At 39.0% G+C, this 14,426-nt stretch overlaps 1 protein-coding gene across 2 annotated transcripts in view; it reads left to right on the plus strand.

Annotated features, from left to right (window-relative positions):
- Window positions 1-14,426, plus strand: part of tp53i11a (tumor protein p53 inducible protein 11a) — a 39,274-nt gene that overhangs the window by 18,605 nt on the left and 6,243 nt on the right. For both annotated transcript variants that reach the window (XM_077228493.1, XM_077228494.1), the window contains exon 2: window positions 5,121-5,289. In XM_077228493.1, the coding sequence (XP_077084608.1) occupies window positions 5,164-5,289 (126 nt within the window). In that variant the 5' untranslated portion in view covers window positions 5,121-5,163. The remainder of the gene's footprint in view (window positions 1-5,120; window positions 5,290-14,426) is intronic.

The following is a 14,426-nucleotide window of genomic DNA, read 5'->3' on the forward strand; positions in this document are numbered from 1 at the left end:
GGTTTTTTTATTTCTCTTCTCCATTCTTTCACCTGATAAAAATTGGGTTCCTTGCCACTGTTTCCTCTGGCTTGCTTATTTGGGTAAACTTAGGCTGTGTTTGGTTCATTTGTTTCAAAATTTAGTCCTGGTCCACTTAGTGTTCACATAGGCATTTTAACAGCGATCCTAAAGATACTGAACCTAAAGACGAAGGGATACGTTCACAACCTGTATGGTCAGATTTTATTACCAAACATCCAAAACAATGCTGTTTGCTGGACTAAATGCGCACATTGTATGTGTGTAGCCTACATATGATGGTATTTTGACCAGCTGAGAACTCGTGAAGAGCTTATAAAATGTTTAATGGAGTCAAAAGAGTGACAGGAATCCCTTTGTCACACACACAATCGATATCTGCTGCAAGGAGAAACGGTTCTGTTGTCTATACAAAACTGTGATTGGCAACATCGCGACTATGACAAGAAAAAAGTGGTATGCTTGAGCATTCTGTCCTTTTTAGGATCGCATCTTGTGACATCATGTCCCGTTGTTTTTTGGCTCGTTTACATGTCTTTGGTCCGTGTTGTGCTCATATTTAATTCGAACCGCACTAGAGTTTGTTTGGTGCGCACCAGGTTTCAGATGGCAGCATTCACACTTATTCAGATGAACCTCACTAACAGAGCAATCAGACCAGGTTTCATTATAATTAAACCAAACAAGCCAAGTGTGAACTGTGAACACACCCTTAATCATCAGTATTATTGATTTGACGGCAATGACACTATTGGATGAGAACGAACTGAGCTGGACAATGACACTATTTTTCTGCAGAATTGCTTTATGGATGAAACAGTTCATTTCAATAGTTCACATCAATACATAATTGATGCTCTTTACAACATAACTGAATCAACACTTAACAAACTTCAGCTGAACAATGACACGTTTTTTTTTTTTGTAGCTGTACATCCGAAATGAACTGTTTGCATCATTGAATCATTTTCCTGTTATCACTGTAATGCTGCTTTGAAACAATCTGTGTTGTATGAAGCGCTATATAAATAAAGGTGACTTGACATTGTGAAAAACTATTTTTAGAGGAAAATAAAAATGCTGGGAAAAACCCAAAGAGTTTCTTGATTATTATTTTTGGGTTTATTTAATATCGTCGCATCACAATGCAGATTTGCTATCACGATATAGGCCTATACACTGAAAAATACTTGTGGTTCAGTCACATCTGCATTTTCCCCAGCATGCACCGGGACATGAATAATTAATATGGTTGCATTTATGTGCATCTCACTGAACATGATTTGATACTTCAGGTTTATGAGTGTTGCTTGATGGTTTTTTGTCACTGTTTTATTGTTTAGTATTAGCATACTGTCCAGGAACATTGCAGAGTTGTAATTCTATGTGAAAACCATAACAGATTTATACTAGAGCTGTTTAAGTGAAATTATAAATGTTCTTATAGAGTTAAAGCCAAAAGCCTGTTTTGAAGGGTTTATATCGCTTTAGGGCATTAATACAATGTTTAGATTTAAGCATTTAGTTTTTATTAATTTGTAAAAAGAAAAAAGAAAGAAACCATTTAGTACTGGCAGCTGTTGGTTAAATACCTCCATAAAGTAAATTTGTGGTCCATTTTGGCAAGTGCCTGCCGTTTTTCCTCTCTCTCTTTTTTATTAGCTGCCTTACTCAGTTGTCTAATGGGAATGAGTTAAGTAATGGAGTAGAAAATCTGTTTTAACCCTACAGACTCTTTGGGGCTGCTCTCCTTTGGCAACTTCAGTTAATCTATTAGCAGTAAGCAGCATCTAGTGTCTCACAATAAGTTGAACAGCCTTAGCTTGTGCTTTCTGTCCTCACTACATTGAGAGCTAAAGAGCTGGAATCAACATGAGGCAGCTGCTGTCATGAATCAAGCTCTATTCATTAACACCAAACTAATCAATTAGATTAGACAGGCTTTGGGTTGTTCAATAAGCAGTCTGCACAAGATATCAGGGAAACATGTCCTGTTCCCTTCTGTGCAGCAGAAATTAGCCGTCTTTGAACCTCTTTCAAAGTGTATTCCGTGCCCTGAGGCATGTCAGGTAATTTCATGTCTAAATTATCTACACAGTAGGATAATAACATACACATAATACCATTTCCTATTACTGATGAGACACTATGTGTTGTTATTCTCACCTAAACATTTCATTCCTTTAGGCTGTTCAAAGCTCATTGACAGTAAACATTCATGCAGTCATGTCACAAGGTCATCGCTGTCTCCTTTTGTGTTTGCTTTTAAAAAATAACCCAATATTTATGCCCATTGTTTGAATATAATTTTTTTTGTGATAAAATTATGCGTTAAATGTAGTTTTATTCAGGACAAATTAAATTGGCTAACTAAAGACATTATAATTTTTTTTCGATTTAAAATAAATGCTGTTCTTTTGAACTTTCTATTCATCAAAGTATCCCAAAAATGTTTCACAGTTTTCACAAATGTTTTAAGCAGCACAACTGTTTTCAACATTGATAATATTAAGAAATGTTGCTTGAGTGCTTAAGCACTAAATCAGCATATCAGAATGAAGTGACACAAGCTACATTTACATGGACACTTTGTTTTTTTAATCAGAATGAAATCATTCTGATTGTTGAATCCAAACGTAGTGTTTACATTAACTCTAAATAAAGTGATTGGGTTGATGTTCGCGTTTATGTGTCACAACTTCACAAGCTTCAAATCACAATTTATTTTTTCAAATGAGCACAGTGCACAAATATACAGTTTCTCGCTGTTTGCGCTTACTATTTTCCTAAATTTTTTCTTTGTTTTAAAGAGCAGAGTTAATATTTACTTATTTTGGGTCCACATTCGTAAACCACGAGCACATGAAGCTTTGTGTCGTGCTGCTTATATTTATTGAGCAGTAAAAACTCCCCTTCCCTTGCCCAAAACAAGGCGTCTGTGGTTGAAAGTCTGAAACAAGGACTAGTGGGACGTTGTTCTGCTCCACTTCAAAGGCCTTGTCCCAAATGGCACCCTAAACACTTGCGGTCTTCCTACGAGTCAGCACTTTTGTGACGTAACGCCACTTTGGCTGTCGAGAAAAAGTCTGCTACGGAGCTCACTTCAGTGCGGGCTCAACAAAAGTGCATATTTAGGGCGCATATCAACCGCATAGGGGGCTCTCGCCACCACACTTCTGAATCCTAAAATGACAAATAGGACGCCCTACGGTCTCATGGACTTAAAGGGATAGTTCACCCAAAAATGAAAATTCTGTCAGTATTTACTCACCCTCATGTTGTTCCAACTCCGTAAGACCTTCGTTCATCTTCGGAACACGAATTAAGATATTTTTGATGAAATCTGAGAACTGGATCACTCCTCCATACTAGTCCATAGGCTTCTTCAGGGATTGAAACTTGCCAGCCCCGAAAAGTCATTAAAGACATTGTTAAAATAGTCCAAGTGACTACTGTGGCTCAACCTTAAGTTTATCAAGCGACGAGAATACTTTTTGTGCGCAAAAACAAACAAAAATAACGACTTTATTTCAACTATTAATATCCTTCTCTGTTGGCCTCTAGTCAGTTCACGTAGTGTGATTGCGTAGAGCTACGTCACATGTAGGCTCACTATTGGCCGACGCTGGTCATGTGTGTGACGTGTGTGACGTACAACAACAGAAGCTTACGCTATTATACCAGTGAACTGACTCGAGGGCCCAGAGAGAAGGAAATGAATAGTGGAAATAAAGTCGTTATTTTTGTTTTTTTTGCGCACAAGAAGTATTCTCGGCGTTTGATAAACTTAAGGTTGAGCCACTGTAGTTCCTTGGACTATTTTAACGATGTCTTTAATGACTTTTCGCGGCTGGCAAGTTTCAATCCCTTAAGAAGCCTATGGACTAGTATGGAGGAGTGATCCAGCTCTTAGATTTCATCAAAAATATCTTAATTCGTATTCCGAAGATGAACGAAGGTCTTTCGGGGTTGGAACAACATGAGGGTGAGTAAATACTGACAGAATTTTCATTTTTGGGTGAACTATCCCTTTAACGGACAGGCGCACGCGGCAGCCATTGTAAGTCCACAAGACCGAAAGTGCATATGAAGTATGCCATTTGGGACAGGGCCCCAGACGATGAGTGGAAGGAAAATATTAGAATGACACAACAGTAATTTATGACACTTTATTCCCCAACAACAAAAGCTCGTTCCTCGCGTCATACGTTATTACGCCATTTCAGCGTCATTGCACATGCGCAGTACTTTCCAGTTTCGTTTTTTAATCCGATCAAGTGTATACGTGTCCTCTTAATCGGATTAGAAAAGGTTTAAACCACCCCTTACAATCCAGATTAAATTTTAATCGGATTTCGTCAATTCATTCTGATTGATGTTTCCGACTGTGCTAGTAGTCCGATTATAATCAGATTATTTTGGGTCCCGTCCATGTAAACGCAGCTACTGCCATGACAGGAATAAATTATATTTTTTTAAATATAGGCTATTAAAACAGATAACAATTATTCTATATTATAATAATATTTCACAATATTGCAGTTTCAGTGGATTTTTGATCAAATTGGTGCAGCCTTATTTAGCATAGATACAATATTTAAAAAACAAACCAACCCCAAACTTTTGAATGGTATTGTTTTTAACAAGCATGCAAGAGACAGGGAATATGTAGCATTTTGTGAATGAATGGGATCGGAAGGGAAATCTGTGGAGTTTTACACACATACATTATATATGGGTCTGGTTATAACCTTGATGTCGCTTTCTTTTCTTTTCAATCTTTAAAAATGTTTAAAGTACATCCCTATTCAGCTAAAACAGTTTCCTCTGAATCTTTGTGTGTGCATCTGTGTGGGTAGACTCACAATGCAATGTTTCTGTATTTTTCTACTGCTGTCTTGTTTCGTTTAGCCTGTGTAAAACCTTACTGATAGCTATGATTATTCGTAGTCCCAGTTGTGAAACAGAATGACATGCTATTGTTAAATTTCACAAACCCTACATATTACTAGTTGTGATTTTTTTCTCTCTCCATAACTGGAATGCTAGGCACAAACAACTCTGAGAAATTGCTCCTGCTGATGTTATCGTTTTCTTAGTCCCTCAGACAGCTTATTGAAGTGCCTGATTTCCTCTGCTGCCATGACCTCCACACCACCACCTCTTATGAAGAAGCACAGTCAGACTGATCTTGTGAGTCGCCTCAAGTCCCGCAAGGTTTTGGGTGTCGGCGGGGAGGATGATGACGGAGAGGTACACAGATCAAAGGTAACGTCCCATCTGACTGCATCAGTCATTCATATTTGACCTCAAATGCTATTCATGTAAGAAATCTTCTTTTTTTTACTTTGTATTTTTCTTTATATTTAGTGACCTCTGGACAGTGTTTCCCTGATTTTATTGCTTTTTTATGTTGTCTAAGTCATATGCCTTATTATTACTGGTATATAAATCATTTAATGGCCTAGGACCTCAATACATTGCAGATATGCTCACTGAATATTAACCCAACAGATCACTCAGATCATTAGGATCACATCAGCTAGAAATACCAAGGGTTCACTCTAAGCATGGTGAGTCCGCCTTTAGCTACTATGCCAGCGGCAGCTGGAACCAGCTTCCAGAAGAGATCAGATGTGCTCCTACCGTCACATTCAAATCCAGACTCAAAACACATCTGTTTAGCTGTGCATTTACTGAATGAGCATTGTGCCACTGTTCGTCCGACTGTTTGTACTGTACTTTACTTTCATTTTTATTCTAAACTGTTTTTATTATTCTAATTTCTTTTGATTATTTTAATTTCTTCTATATAAGGCACTTTGAATTACCATTGTGTATGAAATGTGCTATATAAGTAAACTTGCCTTGCCTTTCCTTGCCTTTATTTTAATATATGCAGTTTGAAATTATTCAACCCCCATTGCAAATCAGGTTTATTGGTGAAATTTACAAACTTTCAGCTGTTTGCATGGACCAAATCAAACAAAAGTAATTGGAATAGCTCAACACAACAAATGTTTCAAGTGGTTTAACCAAATTCAACTGAAAATGCAACTTTTAATGACTTCTGCAGTCTCAAAATTATCCAACCCCTCTATGGCAAGGATCTTTAGTACTTAGTAGAACACCCTTTTGCTGTTATGACCTGCTGCAAACGAGATGTATAACCAAACGGCAGCGTTTCTGAGGAATCTTAGCCCAGTTCAGTAATATTCTTGGGTCTGCGTGCTACAACCGCCTTCAAATCCCACCAGAGATTTTCTATAGGGTTCAAGCCAGGTGATCGATGGCTACTGTAGAATCCTCCAGGACTTCTTCTGCAACCAAGCCTTGGTGGAATTTGAGGTATGCTTTTGGATCATTGTCCTGTTGGAAGGTCCAATGACGCCTAAGCTTCAGCTTCCTCACTGTCGGCATGACGTTTTCTCCTAGGTTTTCCTGATACTTCAATGAATTCATCTTGCTTTTCACACAATGCAGGTTTCCAGTGGCAGAGCATCACCGAGCCCCACCATGCTAAACTGTAGGGCATAGTTTTCTTTTCAGCATACACTTATTCTTCTTCCTCCAGACATACCGCTGATCCATAGGGCCGAAAAGTTCCAGTTTTGTTTCATCGCTCCACAGAACAGAATCCCAAAACTTATTTTTAGGATTCTGTGCCCTTTTCTTGTGCTTTTAGGTCTCTATAGTGGTGTACATCTTGGAGTTGCCACCAAGTCTTGCAGCCACTCAAGTTTTTTTTTTAAACCTGCCTTCTCAGAAATCTGGTTGCAGCCGTTGATAGCTGCCTTTTTCTGCCCTGTCCATATAGTGTAACCACCGTTCCTTTAACTTTGAACTCGAATTAACTATGTGTAATTAAATAAACTAAACTAAGCTAACTTTTCGGACCATTCTTTTGACTTAGCCATGTTCCTAACATGCAGACAAATGTGGCACCCAACAAGCCTAGCCAGTTGAGGTATTTCATGTGTTCTAGCTCAAGCAAACCTGGTGCAACTAATAAAGCACTTGATTAGTTGCATCAGGTGTGCTTGAGACAATACCTGTTTTGCAGAGTTGTGCTGTTGTGAGGGATTCTATTCAGGGAGTTGAATAATTTTGAGACTGCGGAAGTCATTCAAATTAGTATTTTCAGTTGAATTTGGGGACACCATTTGAAATATTTGTTGTGTTGAGCTATTTCAATTACTTTTGTTTGATTTGTTCTAGGGATGGCCCGATACCATTTTTTTTCAAACCGATACGAGTACGAGTATTTACATTTGTGTACTTGCCGATATCGAGTACCGATACCGATATTTCTACCGCAAAAGTAACTATAGGCTCCCAGAAAAGAAGACAGAAGATTATTTTAGAACACAGGTTAGAAGACTGTTCTTATTTTCTTCTCTGCTTGTTTTAACAAGTCTAAAAATAAATAATAATGAGTAAAATAATAAATGTATTAACACACAAACCACTGTTAATTTAACATAAAAGCAAGCAGTTACTGCGTGCATGGTCTGACATGACTGAATGCGCCCAAAGTGCGCTCCCTTAATAGTCTAATTCCTAAAAAGCTGACAGTTCATCGCGATCTCACACATCTGTTATTATCAATGAAGCTGACTGCACAATGAATCTTTCATAATATCCACACTTTGTTTGTTATAATTAGAGGATTTGCCAGCATACAGAATTCAGCACTGAACAAAAAAGTTTTGAGCAGTGAGGGGAGTCTATCTTAAATGCTTCTGATTAGCCATTGCGTTCAAGAAATCAACACACATGTCTGTGATTGGCTACATCGCTCAACGCTGCAAACATGTTATGAATAGAAACTCTGGGCTGTAAATCGTTTCTATTTTGTTTTAGTTGTTCTTCTTGCTTTTCTGCAACAGATGAATGAAAATCTATTAGTTTTAATATGTTGTATTCATAGATATTTCTAGTTAGCGGGAGTCCCGCGAATCGTTTTATTCTCCCGGAACCCGCACACACAGAGTGAGTGCATTACCGCCCGCGCCCGCGCTCGCGCTCGGCCATCAGATCTAGTGCCGCGCCGCACTCTTTTGCGTTGGGAGTGCACGTCCCTATGCCTCAGTTCACCTCGACAAAGCACTCGCGGCGGCCAGTTTCGTTTCGCAAAATGTACGTGGTATCGGGGCGTGGTATCGGCGAATTTTTATGAGTACGAGTACGAGTATATGAGGACAGTATCGACCCGATCCCCGATGCCAGTATCGGTATCGGGCCATCCCTAATTTGTTCATTGCACACAGCTGAAAGTCTGTCAATTTTGCCAATAAACCTGATTTGACATGGTGGTTGAATAATTTCAATTACAACTGTATGTATATATCTTAGGCCCTGTTAACACGAAGGGAAAATGCAGATATTTTCCTGCGGTTTGGCCTCTCATTTACACGGGGGGTATTAGTTTCTCTAAATACCCAGCTATGTGTAAACGTAGCCTTATTCATATATTCTTTCATTCAACAGCAACCAAAATCAAAAAGTATTTAATTTATTGATTTATCTATTATTTGAATAATAATAAACATTTTGTTATCATTAATAATTACATTAATAATTAATATAGTTTTCTGTTAAGTAAAATTATTATTATTATTATTATTATTATCTAAATAATTCATTTATAATTTCATTCATAATTTCATTCATTTATATTTCATTTCATTCATTTATAATAATATAAATTAAATATACAAATATTATTTTGGGATTGCTGGATTCTAGCTCACCGTTTTCTGCTTTCTGTTTTCTGAGATGCTGCGGTTTATCATTTATATATTTCTGTTGAAAGGAATATGTACATTATAGAATATATTGCATACAGAACTCTTTTGCTTTATGGGAGATAGGAATACATCACACACAAACCACAAATTTATTGTGCATTAGGAACACCTGCTATGGGGGAGGTGGCTGACTAGATGAGTTGTGGCACAGTGTGGAATGCCAGATCTGCTTTAGGACACTAATTATCCCCACACACTCATCCTGAAGCCAGTGTGCAGTCATGGTGCACGACTATGAATAAGGGATGTGTGCAACGACTAATTTAATTAACGTTTAAACTGAAATTTTGCAACCAACTATTTGACTTTTAAGAGTTTTCTCTTCCTTAGGTTGTTGATATAGCAACTGTTCAGGTGACAAGTAATTTTCATTCATAATGTTTCTCCTTCAATCTGATATAATATTTAATTTCGTATTATTGTCGCACTTAACCGGTAGTATAACAAGCCTATAAGCATGCTTAATGGTTATATACTAGTTTCAGGGCTGCCAACTCTCACGCATTGAGCGTGAGACACACGCAATTGACCCAATTCTCACGCTCTCACGCCACACCCCCGATTTCTCACGCTTAAGTGTCAACCCGGTAGGTAAAATGCCTGAAAGATGAGTTTATCTATATATCTACCTGTTGAGCCACTCGCGATCGACTAGTTATACCGCAAATTAGTTAAATATCCCGTAATCTAGAGTAAAGATATTGTGCTCCAAACCGCGCGCACGGCAGAGGTAAGCGAGCGAGAGACCTTGCGTGTGCAGACCCCCCCCCCCCCCCCCCCCCCCCCCCCGTTGGAGTAGTCTCACGCCAAGCTAAACTCAAAAGTTGGCAGCCCTGTAGTTTGACATGACGTGTAGGCTTACAAAATACTCCCTCAACTTGCCCATCTTCCAAGTGGACATTTCTCTGAACTTTCAGAGAAATGTTCCACAGAGAAAACGGACACATGCAAAATCGTAGGTAAAATATATAAAAAAAATTCTGCTCCAGAAATACACTATTCAAAATAATATATTACTTTTAAAATGTAACATTAACATGATGGGAATTTAAACATAGCCTTTGTAAAAATAAAAAGGAAAACATTAAATGTGCAAAACAAAATGAAAACGACTCTCACATCCCAAATATGAATACCCCACAATCACAATGAAAGCTTCACATCGCTACCCATCTCACGCTCAGCACTATTAAAACATATGGGGCTTTGAGGTAGTCCACATGAAACATGGGCGGCACTCAGACACAGCTGCCCTTTCCTCCCCTGCAATGTGCATCAATCCTTGGGTAGGGTCACAGAGAAAGATCTAAGAGAACATCCATTAAGGGGCAGTCGCCCATCACCCTCTGTTTCAACAGAGATGGCTCAGCTAGCACCATTATGGCTGGAGATGCATGAATCCAGCTCCACATGAGCTTTCAAGAGATGCTATATTAATAAATCAGCAGTTTCACCAGTCAAAGTAGATCTTTTGGGTGCAAAATTGATCAGTACTCTGTTTAATTTCTCCATTAGTTGGTCACTTAAATAAGCAGTTGCTGCGATCCTGTGGTCAGATAAACATACTGTGTAGATGAGGTGCAACGGATCACAACACTCATGGGTCAGATCATATTACGGATTTAAGTCATGGATGGGATCTATCGGGGAGAGGCAATCGGTATCTTCCGATCATAAGTTTTTTGTTTTACAGCTTTTCGGAATTGCTAAAACAGAACTCTCGGAACCAAATTCTTAATGGCCTAAACCAAATACATGCTGTGGATGCGGTGTTCACCATTTTTCTTATGTAGAGTCTAATGAATGATCTGTAGTGTTTCTAAATTGACTGATGTGTGTTTGATCTGAAAGCTTTGTTTGATTTTGCCAGAAGAATCAGGGGTTTTGTGAACGTAGTTTGAAGATTTGGCTTTGTGTTTAATGTTCTGAGAAAATGGGTCAAGGTATCAAAACTTTTTTTTGTTTTTTAATAAAAACAAAACGAAAAATGGCTTGATTTTTAGTTTTTATGTTCAGGTTTAGAAAACCCTACACTTAAGCTCTTTAAGCATAAAGAGTCTCTACATGTGAGCCGGAATAAAATGCCCCTTACCATTGATTGGTCAACTTAACATTAAAACGTGACATCATCAGTTGTTCCTCAGTTCCTTGGAACAGAATAGTCATCCGCTGCTACAGTTGTATGGAATCGTAGAGCTTTTATTGCAACTACATTTCATCTCATTCTCATCAAACAACAACATCAGATGCATGTGAAACCGTGTGGCCAGGTCTGGATCAATACGATCCGTTACACCCATACTGTTGGATCATCTGCCATTAAAGGTCTTAAGAGAAAACAGAGTACTCCCTGTTCCTAGCAGTTGTTGAGACGTGTTAATCCCCTCAGAAACAACCAGAGCGAGGTGTCGATTGAGTGGTGGTCTCCATAGAACATGACATGCTCTTGTTTCTCTGTGCGATATGCTTTCTGAACACCATATCTCTCTGAACACTTTTCTCCTGAGAGGATTCAATGACCTGCCGTACTAGCTGTTTTCTAAATACAGCAGTATTTGTTCATAGTATACTTTTTTGTTTATTTTATTTGAATGAATTGCAGTAAATCTTCATGGTCTAATATTACAATAAGTGAAACCTATTGAACGGAAACTTTACAAAACAAAAACTACTGATGTCCGCTCGTCTGTGACATCCGTTTTACTCTAAGCCATTATTACTATTTAGGCACTCCTGAGAGGCTAAAACAGACGCTGTGAGACACGCCCCCATACAAACGCATACCATGTAATAGGGCACATGGATATTTTTTCCTTAAAGGGGCCTACCACAGCAAGAAACATGCATTAGGACTAAAGAAAGTACAATTACATGCAGTCCACATGTTTCTACTGATCAGGGCCACATTCTGCAGGTCACAGCAGTCACTTTCCACCAGTCCCGCTCACCTTCCTCGATCACATTCCTGCTTCCCCCTATGAAATGATCTTTGGCAAAGAGTTCAGCTTCCCATCAGAAATGGATCAGTTTTCATCGACACTAAATTACCCACGCTGCAGAGGCTTTTAGTGCAGAATTGTGGAGAGAGAGATGGATAGATCCCTCTCTTTTAGGGTGGGAGAAGAAAGAGAGCTTGCATGTTTAATGGCCATTAGGGTGTATTGTTTTTTTTAGGCCTGGATGCCACGCACATCATTTTGAGATGGAAATGGAAAGGAGTGAGGAAACAATAATTATGCTGATTTCTTATAGAGCACATCAAAGTAAGGGAAATGCCTGTTTATGTGTTTCAGAGATAAGTAAATGGACATTGCTACTGTAAAAATAGCCTACTAATTTCCTTCTGCACATTAGACCCTTCGCTAAGCCTACAGCCATGGTTAGTATTGCTGGATCTGACAAGCTTTCCTGTTAGTACTTTCACTGCTGTTGATAACATCTAGATTAGCTATGAATTTAAATATACAATTGTATATGTAGTTACCAAAAGGTTTCCAGTATGCTTTCGGGTTTCATCATCTGGCATATGCTGCTAACTATCGAGATATACTGAACTAACGCTGGACGAGCACAAGTTTGTTAAAAAATATGGCAGATGGCTACAGTTTTCACGGGGAAGGATTGGCCAATTAATGTTTTTAAGACCAAGCTTAGCGAAAGGTCCACTGCCCTTTTTATCTTAACCACCTGTTTCCTTTTGCCCACAAAATGTACACTACTGTTTGGGTGAGAAAGATTTTTTATATATTAAATTCGTTCTTTTATTCAGTAAGGATGCATTAAACTGATCAAAAGTTACAGTAAAGTAACATTTTATGATGTTACTAAAGATTTCAATTTCAAATGCCGTTCTTAAACTTAAAAAAAAAAAAAACTTAAAAAATGTGGCATGATTCCCCCAAGCATATTAAGCAGCACAATTGTTTTCCACATTGATTTCCATTACACGAGAGTAGATGTTAAAACTTCATGCTGATTTGTACTCGGCTTTCGCCAAGATAAGCACCAACTAAGACGTAGCTTTACAGTAACCTATTCTTCTCCATCCATTTACGCTTCTTTCCAAATGATGATGTGAATCTCCTTCTGCCTGGTGTTAATAGTATTTGCACACACAACGGCTGCAACCACAGTGCGGTCCCCTCATGACAACCGCCTGGATTGAGCTGAGTAGGGGATATCTCTAGGGTCTTCAAGTGGGCACCTTCCGTCCTCAGTGTTTCGTCGACTAGCCCACGACACCTCAAGAGGGCTCGACAGTGACTCTGGCGTCCCAGAGTCACCCCCCTCCGTCCCCCACTCAACTCAGCCCAGCTTACTGACCTTTACATCCCTCCTGCTGCTGAGACTGCTCCTTTGACCTAACCACAATCTCTCATAACAACTCCACAACCCGACCATACGCGCCAACCCGTTTGACTAAGGCTGTCGAGCCCCACTGCGGACGTTAAAGCGGTCAGTGGCAACAGTTCCGTATGGCATACTACCGCAAAACACAATATCTGTCTAAACACCAATCCTCATTCACGCGAAATACACAGGAACGTAATAACTGTAATTACTATGCAAACTATACAAATAAATCAACAGACTCATCAAATTTTCAAGAATTTTTCTAAACCGTAGCATGGCGGCCTGTACACAGCCAGCCACACTCTTTCCGTCTCAACCACAGCCAGTTGCTGCTCCTCTCTGCTGCTTCAGATAAGTTCTTTATTGTGCGACGCAACTCTTGGCCACTGAATCCGTCGTCTCTGAGGAACCGGGTTGTGGAGTGTGCCACAAATCCTCGACAACCCACTTCCACTGGATAAACCTGGACTCTCCATCCTCGCTGGTCTGCTTCAGTGGCCAGCTGAGCATACCGCAGTTTCTTCCTCTCATATGCCTCATCTATAGCATCCTCCCATGGCACTGTTAACTCTATCAGTTGAACAATGCGTTCTGATCCAGACCAAAAAACAGTATCTGGTCGGAGGTTAGTGGTGGCAATCTCAGGTGGAAAAATAAGCCGTTGATCAAGATCAGCCAGCATTTTCCTGTCCCTAGCAGCTTCCAGTTGTCCTGAGCGAGAATTGGTTTTAACACCTTTTCTTGGTGGTTGCTCGCCTGGGCGGAGGAATATTGTCTTCTGTGTGTAATAGTAATAAGAAATATGTCTTAAGCACTAAATCAGAATATTAAAATAATATTGACACTGAAGACTGGAGTCATGATGCTGGAAATTCAGCTTTGCCATCACAGAGTAAATTACTTTTTTAAATATTTAAACATAGAAAACAGTTATTTTAAATTGTAAAAATATTTCACAAAATTACTGTTTGTTTTGTACTTTTAATAAAATAAATGTTGCCTTGGTGTGCATAATTTTGAGTTGGTTCCTCTAGAGCTTTAGCACTCTTTTAAACAGCATTCTCCTACAAAATCCCCTATCACTTATAGAATGATAAGAGTTAGGTTACCCAAACAAAGCATTATATATTGTACCACCTTCCACATCCTTATCTGTATTTGGTCTGATTCTGTCTAATGGAGCTGTGCTCCCCTGTGGCCCACAGCCTGGATTACGAACACAAAGCCATCATTGTGAAACCA

Source organism: Siphateles boraxobius, unplaced genomic scaffold (assembly GCF_051911475.1).
Source record: "Siphateles boraxobius isolate OS27281-9 unplaced genomic scaffold, OSU_SipBor_1 130, whole genome shotgun sequence".
NCBI classification, from domain to species: Eukaryota; Metazoa; Chordata; class Actinopteri; order Cypriniformes; family Leuciscidae; genus Siphateles; species Siphateles boraxobius.